Raw genomic sequence first — 13,477 nt, 5'->3', positions numbered from 1 at the left:
TGCTTTTACCCTGCGAAAGTGACCCCAGTATTTTGCTTCCTTTATTTTGCTTCATTTGCAGAATATCCCAAGAGAAGTTTAACTCCATCATTGTCCTTCCTGTGCACACCACTGTATTTTACAAGGGCACAGCAGTGCTATAAAATGTAGTGTTTTCTTGTATTACAGATTTTCCTGTAGTCTGAACTTTCTTCCAGATGACATTAATTATTTTTGTTTCTGACAGGTTGCCTGCTGTTCTCCACAAGAGGTAAATGTTTACTTTCATGTGATATTCCAAAGTGGTTTTGATATCTAAGACGTTTCAGCTCTGGATGTGGCATATTAAAGTAGACGCTGCATAAGAAACACCCAGGAGTATCAGCAGCCTTCACATATGTACCTTTCATCTCATTTATCTTCCTTAATATACTCATATTATTACAGCATAATCAACTTGTGCCTCAGGTCTGATTCTGGAAATAAGGGTTTTAAAAAAACAAAACAAAAAAACACACAAAAAACCTGAGTCAGTTAGCATACTGTTGCACTGTGGAACTATAGTGGAACCCCCTAATGTGTGGATGGCAAATTGTCACAGGTATGTGACAAAACTGATGATCGGTGGTTGCAGTTGATCTTTTACTGAAGCTGCTTGAATGACCTGCTTCTAAAGAATGTTGCTTGGAACACAGCTGGATCTCACAATGGTTTGCTTAGAAAACTCTCCCAAAACCAAAAATAAAAAGCAGCAGTCAGTGATGGCATTGAGTTCGAATCCTGATTCTTGCTTTCCCACAGGCATCTGGTTGGCAACCGTAAAAACATGACGCTGGATGGGCCATTGGACTGATCCAGCAGGTAGGTGGTTCTTCTTTTTATTTATGAATTTTTATTTATACTTTTCAGATAGATATATATTTCACTGATTTTACAGTCATTTTAACATTTTGAAACTTAACTTCCTTCCCCCTCTTTCTGCAGTTCCTTAAATTTATTTTTAATATCTTCTGCATATCCAAATGAACGTAGCTTACTCATTTATTTAACTTCTTCAACTATATACTCTTATATAGCTGCCGGTTATTACAATAATCCTGCCAGTGTTTTTATCTGTTTACAATTTGTCTGTAAATATTCAATAAACCATTTCCATGGAATCTGCCGGCTTCTCTTGTGCCCGCCAATGGTTTGCCCCATTTTGCCCAACAGCCAAGCAAAACTTCTCCTGCTGCCGGGTTAAAGCGAGGCGGCTCTCCGCAAACAAGGCTGGTCTGGAGTGTCACGAGAGGGTGGCAAATGGCTATTTGATTTAATGACTCGGCTCTGGTATTGGAAGGAAAATCCCTCTCGGCTCTGGCACAGATTCAGACTTGCCCATAGGAAAGATCAACAAATGGGGTTTCAAAAGAATTCCCAGTGGATTAAGATCCTCAACCAGGAATGAATGGAGAGAATCCATGGCAAAGGAAACAAAATAGAAGAATGCTGCATGTTCTATCCAGAGATGCCTAGCTGCTCTACAGAATTACAAGCTCTGGAAGAATTGGTTACAGAGTCCGAGGCCACGGAGACCTTTGATGTCACAGGGACTGTGACAAACCAAGGAGGAAAGAAAAGAATGTTACATGTTCTATCTAGAGATGCCTTGTGCAATGAACCTCCCTTTCACACTACCCTCCCCTGTTACTAAGTTTATTTATTTTTATTTTTATTTGCTCAGGTGTTCCGGGTCAGACTAATTAGCCACCCCACCTGTCCCTTGGAGGTCCGTCAATGAGGTTCACTCCCTTGTAGTTATAAAATAGGAGTATCTTAGTAACTGGAGTTTCTTTGTCCAGCTGCCGTGGCCGTTTATAATCCTTGCTCTGGGCTTCAGGAGTTAAACACCTTTTTGCCTACACCCTAGAGAGGAATCTCTCTAGATCCCTCACTGTATCAGTCTGCTAAACCCTTTTAGCAACTCAGTGGCATACACAATGTTTCAGCCCGCCAGCCCCTCCTGAGTGAAACCCCTAAGACACAAACTAACACCCCGCAGGACAGTTTGGACTCTTCCCTGGGTTCACCTCTTCATGAGCAGTTTATAACCTGCTGGACCCAAAAATTGACGACTGACTTATAGCAACAAAACTAGTCTTTATTTTCTTTTTAGAACATAACGGTTTCAGAGAATCAAATGTTTAAACGTACCGGTAGTTTCATAATGGCATAAAAGGTTTTCTATTCAGTATAACATACTAAACCTTCGACCTAGCCTAACCTACCCACCACTATCCTGGTCTCTAATCTTCTCTCCCTCAGTCACCACTCACTCCCTCTTTCTCCCTCTCGACCAACTGCCGCGCCCTCCTTTTAAAGGGTGAAAAGTCCCGCCTCCTGCGAGCAAGCTGCCACTCAAACAGGCGGAACCTTAACTCTTCACACGCTGGGGTTTCTGACCATATCCTGCCTAAGGGCAGATCCGTTACACCTTGCTGCTCCAAAGAATTGGCCTGCGCGTGCTCCCCCACCCCGCCAAGCAGTTGGGGAGCTGCGCGTACGGCCGGCCATTGGGGGGGCGGGGCAGCCCATGGCTCCCTGGCTGCTTTGCGGTGGCTGGGGAGGGGCTGCACATCTGCCTCCAGGATGGTTGGCATCCCGCGCTCCCTGGCTGATTTCAGCAGCATACGGTAAAAGGTTGCGAATATGGGCCGCACTTTAACTTTTCAGGATCCGAAAATGGAAAAAAGTGTGGCTTATATTCGGGCCAATACGGTAGTAGACCCCCCTTCTCTGTGAATTTGTGTTATTCTCTTTTTAAAGCCAACCAAGTCAGCGGCCATCTCTGCCTCCCGTGGAAGCAAATCCCATAGTTTAACCATGCGCTGCGTAAGGAAGCACTTCCTTTTTTTATTTGTCTCTTACCTTAAAGAGGGCTTTCACTGGATAATTAATTAAACCTACAATCATTTTGATGGGGCAGGGGTCCTGGACCTAAACTAACTAGAAATGGTTGAGTGGCAGCCAGCTGGGGTGGGTCCTTGGTCAGTGGTGTTGTGGGCAGGGGTGCCTTGGCTTCTGGGTCTTGCCGGTGGAAAGGAACCCAGGAGCTGGTTGGCAGGCGCGCGGCTCCCCCAGCCACCGCCTCGTACCTTAAAGAGGGCTTTGACCCGCTAACAGATTGAAGTAATTAAACCTACAATCATTTTTCTGAGACCACTCTAGTGCACTCTAGGGACAGTTGTCGTCTGTTAGGGAAAGCTTCAAATCGTAAGAGGCCAGCTGGTTGGTGGCCCACGCTCCCCAGCCGCTTTCAGCAGCATACGATAAAGAGTCGCGGATATAGGCCGCACTTTAACTTTTCAGGGTCTGAAATTGGAAAAAAAGTGTGGCTTATATTTGGGAGCGCTTCCTTTTATTTGTCTCTTACCTTAAAGAGGGATTTGACCAGAGAATAGATAAAAATAATCAAATCGACAAACATTCTGATGATTTCAAACATTCTGATGATTTGGTACACTCAAGCACCAGTAATCAACCGCTGGTTGTCATCTGTTGAGCAAGCTTCAAATCATAAAGGGACAGAGAGAAGAAAGGTGATTGGCTGAGTAGATGATGATGTCATAGGTGGGCTCTGTTGAGTCATTGTATATTCATATCTCAACATCTGCTCCTTGGGAGAGTCAGCAGAAATTGTAGTTTGAAAAAGAGTCCAGATTACCAACTGACCGTATCTTGGCCTCCTTTTTTGCCTTTCAAAAAGGACCAGCCTGTGGAGATCTACCAGTGAAATATGTTATTTGCATGGATTTAAACATGATCATGTACTCATTTTTTTTTAAAGGTAAAGGACCCCTGACAGTTAAGTCTAGTCGCAGGCGACTCTGGGGTTGCGGTGCTCATCTCGCTTTACAGGCCGAGGGAGCCAGCGTTTGTCCACAGAGTTTTTCTGGGTCATGTGGCCAGCATGACTAAGCTGCTTCTGGCACAACGGAACACCGAAACCAGAGCATCACATGGAAACATCGTTTAACTTTCTGCCAGAGCGGTACCTATTTATCTACTTGCACTTTTTGGCATGCTTTCAAACTGCTAGGTTGGCAGGAGCTGGGACAGAGCAACGGGAGCTCACCCCGTCGCAGGGATTCAAACCACCAACCTTCTGATTGGCAAGCCCAAGAGGCTCAGTGGTTTAGACCACAGTGCCACCTGCGTCCCTCATGTACTCATTACTAGAGATCAAACTACTGTTAGAGTTATAGCTACAAGGCCCCTAGTTCAAAATATGGCAACCATAGGAACGGTTCTTTGTAACCACATACCACATTGTGAATTTTGGCCCTAATAAAGTTTTTATGTTACAACGTCAAAAACAAACAAACCAAACATTTCCATTCTTTTATAAAAAGTTTGTTATCTTGATTTCTTATTCTTCCGTTAAGTTTTGCTATTTCTGCATATTCCATAAGTTTTTGTATCCATTCTTCCTTTGCTGGGACTTCTGCTTCTTTCCATCTTTGGGCAAGTAACATTCTTGCTACTGTAGTCACATCTTATGTATGTTTTTATGGGCTCAAAACTTTTACTAGCAGTGGGCTCCTTTGGGAGGGCAGACAGGATATAAACCAAGTAAGTAGTAGAAACAGTGGGTGCTACACAGCAGCACTAGAAGGAGGCAGGTTCAGCGCTGTTCAGGTATTGCTCCAAACCTGCACAGAGGCAGTGCTGCCCAGCTGCATGCCTGCAGAATGCTGATCATTCCAACTTAGCACGTAGCAACATCTCCCAGGAAGAGTGCACCACCCCTCGTTGCCTGCCCCAGAGGTCATCACTATTTATTGCTGCCAGATCTTTGCCCATCACTGGGGGACTTTCACCTTTTGGTGACACTGTTCCGTCAGAAATGATTGTGCAAGCATGCAGCAAAATGTGCAAGGTTGGTGCATCTTTGTTATCCTTGTAATGGCACTCCGTTGTTTACTTTCAACGACATGCCATCATTTACAGTGGGAGGGAATCTCTGGCCTGCAGGTCTAACTAGCCCAACGGGCCGTTTGGCCTGTGATGCTATTTTGACCAAATCATGCTTGCTCTCCCTACACCTGACAGAAAGCTTCTGCAGAGCATAGGGCAGTGTGTGTCTGTGTGCAGGTGTGTGTTCTGCAACAAGTTTAAACAACACTTCCTTCCCCCCCCCACTGCTTTTTAAAAGTTTGGAAAGAAACTGGGTTCCCAGGCCAATTTCGAATTTGGCCTTTAGACACCGTAGGAAGTCACATTACCTTTATTGCTAAGCCAGCAGGGGTGAGCTGCTCGCTGTTCCGCTCATTCAGGCAGTCTTCGCCCATCAGAGACGTGAGATGCTGTAGGCATTCTGCATGCCCTTGTGATGCGGCAACATGCAAAAGGTTGTTGCCATTTTCATCGTGGATTTTGTCCAGGTTGTCAGCTGCGAGGTGGGGCTGTGCAAAAGACGGCATGGGACAGTTAGTAATTTAATTCCATATGAGCCCATTTTAGCAGCTACTAAAGTTTATGTGTCTGCAAATTAAAAAAAATATATATACTGATTGAATGGCCTGTTGTCTACCTAGTTGGCTTGTACAACTGCCCGTTCTAGGAGACCTATATTTACCTTTTTTTAAAAGGTTGCTAGAAGGACCAGCACATCACATAGACCAGGGGTAAGCTAAGGTAACCCCTTCCAGATATTTTGAACTATAGCTACCTCCCATCAGCCTCAAACAGCAGGGCCAATGGTTGGGGATTATGGAAGCAACATATGGAGGTCATCAAGTTAGCAAACTCACTCCCTCAATCTATCTATCTATGGTGTATATGTCTATATACAGAGTGAGAAACTGAGTACAACCATTGACAAATGAAATGCACCAGTCTCAGTTTCATTGATCACATTTAATTTATAGGCAAAGATAAAGATACAGACTATGAGAGCCTTGTAAAAATAATCAACAGGCAGATATACAGACAAGTTTGAGGTGGCCCTGGAAAAAGTGCTTTTTGCCCCGTCTCTGCTCACTTTGGCTGCTCTATCCTTCTCCCTCCCTGAGTAGGGGGCAGGCTGAATGGCCTTCCTTATTTTACTGTACAAAGTGACAGTTTTCTTTAAATGCTATGTAGTAAAATCTCCATATGCCCACTTGACTATGTAATGGCATGTATTCACATGGCGTTACCAGAAAGCGCTGCCAGGTTGACAGCCGGCACACAGAGCCCTGAGCTGCCGCAAGTGCACGCGCGCAAGGCTTTAAGAGAAGTCTAGTCTTGCATGTACTCACAGGAATGCAGAGCTTTCTGCCACTGTGGCAGCATTTCTTAGGATGCTCTTGTGCGCAGCCTGGGAAGTGCCTGCCAGGCTAGAAGCCAGCATGAGACTTCTGTGCTGCTGCAACGATGAGTATGATGCAGGCAAAAATTTTATTACACGGCATGGAAAGAAAAATGAAGACCCCTTATAGCCATGGGGCTGCTGGAGTGTTTGAGGGACCTTTGGGCTGCATGGGCCCCCCCAGACATGCGCCCTTTAGTCCAGTCTTAGTGGTGCCACTGTCTACACAGCAAACAAACACACCCAAATGCAGGTGCTATTTGGGTCTCTTTATTTGTTGTGCATGGGGCCAAATAACCCATTAGGGATGCTCTAATAATGCTAAATCATTTAGCGCCTTTCTGACTTTGCATATCTTTCTGACTAAGATCCGTTGGAAGAGACTCTCAGAACCGTGTCCAGTATCACTCCCATTGCTGTATTCTTCCACCTCCGCCCTACTCTTGCTGTATGGATTTAAGAGTTCTTTGCTATATAGGAGCAACTCTTTCTGAGCCTTGGCTCCAGGGGTGATTAGAAGCTTTGTTTATGGAGTCTCTCTTTGTGATAGGTAAAGGTAAAGAGACCCCTGACCATCAGGTCCGGTCGTGTCCGACTCTGGGGTTGCGGCGCTCATCTCACTCTATAGGCCAAGGGAGCTGGCGTTTGTCCGCAGACAGCTTCCAGGTCATGTGGCCAGCATGACAAAGCCGCTTCTGGCGAACCAGAGCAGCTCACGGAAATGCAGTTTACCTTCCCTCTGGAGCGGTCCCTATTTATCTACTTGCACTTTGACGTGCTTTCGAACTGCTAGGTGGGCAGGAGCTGGGACCGAGCAACGGGAGCTCACCCCATGGCAGGGATTCGAACCGCCGACCTTCTGATCAGCAAGCCCTAGACTCTGTGGTTTAACCCACAGCGCCACCTGGGTCCCTCTCTTTTGTGATAGGCAGTATCAAAACTACTTAGATTTGTGTAGAGTGCTGTTTCATTACAGCCCATTTTAAAAGTTTTCCAAGCATTACGGTCATTAACTGATACAAATAACTGCTGTAGTAATTGGCCATATACACATCCCTGCTGGGAGTCAAGAACCTGGCTGTGTACCGCCAAGGTTATAAGAATTCTTAGCAAAATAACAAAACAATAGAAGTGGGTCTACATAGATTCTGTACAGTATATCTATGCGATACACCATCTAATCCTATCCTCCTGTCTGTACCTAAAACTCCTAATTAAATTATGATAAATATAATATAGTCCTTTAAAAGGGGGTGGGAGGACCCACAACAGTGTGCTTCTGAAAAGGCACTAGTTAGGATTTATAGTCTTCTAAGCTTTCCTTCAATAGCAGAGTTATTCCAATAGATTCTTTGTGAGTTTCCTCAGCTCCTTCTAACTTTAATATGTGAGCACAATCAAAAGATTGGAAATAATGATTTAGAGCTTGAGACATGCTGTCTAATATCCCAAGTCAAGGAGTAGACATCTATAATGTTTCAAACAAAGGAAAGAAAATAATTGGAATGCCCCAGAGGATTAAGAAAGAAAAAAAAAAACCCCAACCCTAGAGTTTCCTTTCAGACTGTTGAAGCATTGGATTGAATTAATTGTATAATGTCACTCAGTTTTATGAAGGCAGATCTGGAATAGGCATGAACGAATATTGATCTGCTGCAGTACGATGGTTCCTATGTTCCTAAGGGAATGCCCTTAAAACAATATAAGGTTACATTATGTTGTAGTGCTCTTTGTGCACTAATCCGTCAGATAAAGGAAAATGCAAGCTAGTACCAACACAGGCTTGCTTTTCATATTTGACATTAGAAACAGACCCAAACACATATTTTTTTTAATGTGCATGGCATCTTCTATATAACGTTCCAGAACCAACATGTCTTTCAGCTTTTCACTTTACCAGAATATGAAAACTTCAGCTCATCTGAAGGAGCAAGAAATGTTATAAAGCATTAACTACAAGAATCCCACTGGGCCAAGCATTGCACTAGACTGAAGATATCATGCCTGATAATTATGATAAGGAATAAAAGCAACAGATTACAAATAGCAGAAGAAACAAATAGAGAGGGGAAAGCAAACTAAACTGCGATGAGAATATTTGGATACATTACAATCTGAGTTTCTACTTCATATTTTCATATAGAGAAAAGAAGGGACTGTTTTTATTTTTCCTTTAAGGGCTTAAAGGAAAAAAGCAAGGGTTTTTTGGTCTCACAGCTGACTATTTTTATTATTATTACTGTGCAACTGAATACTAGCCCCTATTTTTTTTTAAGCTCTCTGTTTTTGTGTGTGCTGCTGCATTCATGATCTGTCTCTGTCCTGCTTTAGGTAAAAGCTGTATAGGTAAAACATAAACAAAAGTAGGCACAAAGTAATGAATATGAATGCAGATAAGGCTTGCTTCCCCCCAACCTTGTTAGCTTACATCTAGTTGCTCTGGAAACGCCGTTTAATGATGTTTTATCACAAAGCTGTAACTAGCTAAAATCTCCATGTGGGTCAGAGGCCAATTGGGGCTTCTGTGTGAGCTCCTGTTCATGAAAGCTGTTGCAATAAGCTGGGGTAAACACTCTTGAATATTAATCAGAACACACAACAGAAGCCTCTCTGTTACTATTATTGGCCTCTGAGTAGGAACAGAGTTAATCTGCTAATAAATGAACAAGTGGAGCCTCGCCATTCCGAAAAGATTTAAAACAACAATGGAGGAGGCAACGTATACACTAAGTAGTTACATTAAAATCAACCATCCTTGAGTTTCTATAATCTTGAGTTTTTACATTCCCATTCAACTTGTCTTCAACAAACGTCCCTTTTTTTTTTTGCAAATTAAAATGTGTGGTTTTCTCCAGGGAAAAACTCAACGACAACTTTCCCCTCCTGATCTGTGTGCGTTATGAATGAATGATTAAAAAAACTTACCAGTAGAGATATCTGCCCTTCTTTCACAATATTTAAGATGCTCTTGTTTTTCTTCACGTCCTCGCTCCTTTCTTCTGGACCTCCGGGGCCGCTCCAGTTCATACTGAGGTTTAGTTCATCCTGTTTGCTTTCTGGCGCTGCTGCCTGCAGATGAAACGTCTTTAACTGACAGTGGGGCACCGTCTTCTCCATTTTGTCAGCCAACGTCCTGTTGAGGAAGCCCTTGGTCTGGGCTTCGGGCTCATGGACTGAACCACATTTAACTAGCGGCTGGGGGGACTCCAACTCTTCAGCTAAATGCTTGTGCTGATCGGGGACAATGGGCTGCCCTTTTCTCAGCTGGGAGCTTTTCACAGGAGACAGAACACAGAACTGTGTTGTCCCTGTCGGTGGCTTCTCTGTGTTCCCTGCTGGGCATGACTTGCCGCTGAGACCATTCAGCGTTGAGTACACACTCAAAATCCGTTTCTCTGGAGCAGCCTTGGTAAAAGCAGCTAGCTGCTGGCTTGATTTAATGTAAGGCACATCCAAAATTTCATCCATGTCTAGGTCGTAGTGCTCCAACTCACCAAGCAGGACTCCAGGCTCAATGCATTTTGTTTTAAGGCTCTCTCCATTGCCTGGAAGTTGATCGCCATTCTGAGGTGCAGGTGGAGAGTCACTGCCTTTCTGGCACTCCATCTTCTGGTTCTTTTGGTCATCACTTTCATTATTTTCTGAGCTTTCTGGTTGGTGCTTAAGGGGGGAAACCCTCTTCACCGGTCTGAATTTACTGTACATATCCGCAATGCCTGTTGGTTTTTGTGCATTTCCGAGGACCGTCGAAACTCCTGAACTCCAATTCGTGCTGGGAACTAAAAAAAGCACAAGAAACGCAACCTCAAATGAATCCCATTTCATCATCACCCATGCATGCATTCTTCCTATCTTGTATACTTTGAAAAGAGGATACCTTGGAAACATAATTACCCATAATTAAAGTACTGTGGAAATACCATGGGGAAAACTATACCTTGTATTTTAATGACCACCTTTCACACCACAAGGTTTCGGTTGCTAAAAATTAAGCTACAGAAATATAGAGCACTATTCGTGGCAGGAGGGTGAAACGAGAAAAACCGTGGAAGCCAAATTAAATTTAGATCGCAATTTTGGCTCATAGAGAATGATCAGAAAATATTCACAGCCTTGTATTCTAGTTTTGAATCTGAAGACCAAAAGGTGTTTTTTTGTGATTCTGAAATGAAAGCTGCAGGGGCAGCAGAGGAGAAGGTTGTGAATGTGCTTTCTGTGGTGGTGGAGGGAAGGAAGGGGTGTTTAGCTCTTTCTCATGAAGTCCTCTTGACCAAAATCTCCCCCAGGCTACCTGCCTCACAGAAAGAGGGATACGGATATTGCTCTCCATGGGACAAATAGCAGAATGGGGCACAATCCTAAGCAGAAGGGTGAAAGAAGATTAAGCACCTCCTCCCTGCTGCTATGTCCACATTCACAACCAGGGCCGGATTTAGGTTTGATGAGGCCCTAAGCTACTGAAGGTAATGGAGCCCTTTATACAGGGTGAGTTCTTTACAAGAAGCTCCGTGGATACAGAGTACACATGTTCCATGGGGCCTCTTTTAAAAGACTCACCCTGTATGTCCAGCTGTCCTTGGTCAACAACAAATTGTCACTGGTTTTTTGTGTGTGTTGAATATATGCTAATTGATGGACCTAATAGGTATCTAAAGCCATTTGCACATAACAAAATATGTATTTTATCAAAGTAATTGATATAGAAATGAGCAAACCAATGATATTTTAGGGACCAGGCTAGCAGGCAGGGCCCATTACTTACATCAAAGGAGCCTACACAACACAAAAAACTGTTGCTGTATGTAGGTTTAATTTTTTTTATCTTATATTTTGGAAATGTGCATCCAGTTTTTTTCCCCTTTAATTTTTTGGGGGGTCCCTAAGCTATAGCTTGTTTGGCTTATACGTAAATCCGGCGCTGTTCGCAACCCGCCAATGCCACTTCTCATGTTTAAAACAAAAATCGGGAGATGTAGTCCCAGATCTCCTGCAAAATGAATCATCTCTCCCTATCACATGTCCTTCAGAATTCAAATGGATTCTTGCTATCCTAAGTATTAGCTGATTTTATCAAAGTCCACTTCATTTAGTAGGGAGGGCCTCACAAAACTGTCTGGCGGTCACCTTTTAACGTGTAGGATTGGGCTTCGTAAAAGTGTGTCTTCGCAGAGGCACGCTTCGATTTATTGCGTGTACTAAATGCAATGCTTCAGTTGCATCTCTCTTGCACTCAAGTTGAGCTTCTAAGAAACACTCTGTTTCAAGAAGCAGCTGTGCTAACAATTGTTATCAAAACAGCAAAAAAGTACATTTTGAAAGGAACAGAATAAGGTTTGACTTATTACCTGGATATCTTCAGAAGCTTTTTTTGGAATGGTATTATTCAGCTAATTATTCATTACTCCAACAACAACATGCAGCTTAAGATGTTCAATACAAAAAAATCCCATTGCACATATTTATTTATATATTGTATACGATCCTGAGTTCAAAGGGTGACAGTTTAATGCTGGTTTTATTTACATGTGAATTCCCCCCCCCCCACAAGTGGTAGAGGGAAATGGATACCACATGTTTCCCAGCTGTTTCATTCTAACAGGGACCAAGACTTTACACAGAAAGCAAATTTTGTCCAAGCCTCCAGGAAAATACATCTTTCTTTTTCTTTTTTACAAAAGGGGTCTAGACAGCAACAAGGCATTAACGTTTTGTTAGTCATCACCTTCTTTGCACAGAGATGATTATTTGCCTTTTAAGGTTGAATGAGCTTTTAGTGTAAATCCAAAATATATGGCGGATCTAAGCAAATAGCTTCTGGGCTGAGATAGAAACCCAGCATGTGAATGCCTGTGCCATAGCTGAAAAATATAAAGTTTTCAGAGAATCCACTTTCTCCCTGTGTTGTTTTCCTGGAGGACAAAATGGTAATGTGGAGAAGAATTGTAATATTTTCAGTATTGACCTAGCTATCAATTTGAAGCTAAGGCTCTATGAGTTAGGTTCAGACTTAATATATAAAATCGATCTGTTCAGACAAAAGAAACTCAAGCATTTAGGGTTGGAAAATTAATGCATTTGGGTTACCTATCCTCTTCCTTTATTTGGATTTCATTTCTTAGCCTATACTAAGGATGAGGGGTTACAATAAATCCAGGAGCATTGCTAGGTACTTAAAAGATTTGGGACACAGGCCCATAGACACAAACTTGCACATGCTATTCTAGAGAGATATATACAAATCTCAAACTTAAATGTCACAAATCATGTTATTAGGATGCTAGATAGTTTTAATTCTTTTTTAAAGTATTTTTTATTAAAGGTTTTCTTAATTTACAAAGGTGCAGTGTCTCTCTCGTATTTTTTCCATGTAACATTTTTACACATCAGTTTCATTTGTTGAGACATTAGGAAGAAAAGGGGGAGAGAGGTGGGTGGGATGGGGAGGTGGATGGGGTGGGGTGACGATGTTTCTATTTTACTTAATATATGTAGGGTTTGGTGTCAGCGTTGTTTGTGCAGGTTCTCTGTTGTTCGCTTGTGCTCCTTTGGTGGTGAGAGAGGTCGGGGTTGGCGTAGATAGTTTTAATTCTGAGAACACTTGGTGCCTAACCAAAATATTTTTTCTTAGGCATAGCTCCCCAGCTTACTACATTCTTGATTTCAATTCTCCCCAAGTCTTCCTCCCAAAATATACTGAACACAAAGTATCAGCGCACACAGACCATACTCAACACCCTCAGGCACCTTTTTCATCTGGGTATATAGTTCCTGCCAGGTGTTTCCTCTTATTTAAGTAATAAATGTATAAAGGGACGAGTGAGACCAAGCTGCCTGGCCTGCCACAATATCTTCATCATCCCTGTTCTATGATTCTATGATTTATTCATATTAGAACTAAGCTGAAACTGTGGTGTGTTTTCAACAGCATTCAAGTCTGGCAATTTTTGAGGCGTCCTTCAAAAAAGAAAAAAGGCAAAATGCTATTAAGGAAGCATTTTCAGAGATGCTAGTGCATAATGAAATCTGACTAGGTACATAGTGCTGTGCTGCTAATCATGGTCGCTACATGAGCCCTGATTAATTCCAATCATTCCTGAAAGGGAAAGAAGCCTGAAACTGTTTGGCGGCGGTGAAATGGAAGTGAAAAATCAGCAGATACACCAGTAA

General features: G+C 42.8%; 1 protein-coding gene across 3 annotated transcripts in view; it reads right to left on the bottom strand.

Annotated features, from left to right (window-relative positions):
* SNCAIP (synuclein alpha interacting protein) overlaps positions 1 to 13,477 on the bottom strand; it is a 56,217-nt gene that overhangs the window by 30,181 nt on the left and 12,559 nt on the right. For all 3 annotated transcript variants that reach the window (XM_033163934.1, XM_033163935.1, XM_033163936.1), the window contains 2 exons: positions 9,236 to 10,089; positions 5,244 to 5,423 (listed from right to left, as the gene is read on the bottom strand). In XM_033163934.1, the coding sequence (XP_033019825.1) occupies positions 5,244 to 5,423; positions 9,236 to 10,089 (1,034 nt within the window). The remainder of the gene's footprint in view (positions 1 to 5,243; positions 5,424 to 9,235; positions 10,090 to 13,477) is intronic.

Source organism: Lacerta agilis, chromosome 11 (assembly GCF_009819535.1).
Source record: "Lacerta agilis isolate rLacAgi1 chromosome 11, rLacAgi1.pri, whole genome shotgun sequence".
Classification (NCBI taxonomy): domain Eukaryota; kingdom Metazoa; phylum Chordata; class Lepidosauria; order Squamata; family Lacertidae; genus Lacerta; species Lacerta agilis.
The sequence above is the reverse complement of the archived record's forward strand: the minus strand, read 5'-3'. Positions and strand labels throughout refer to the sequence as shown.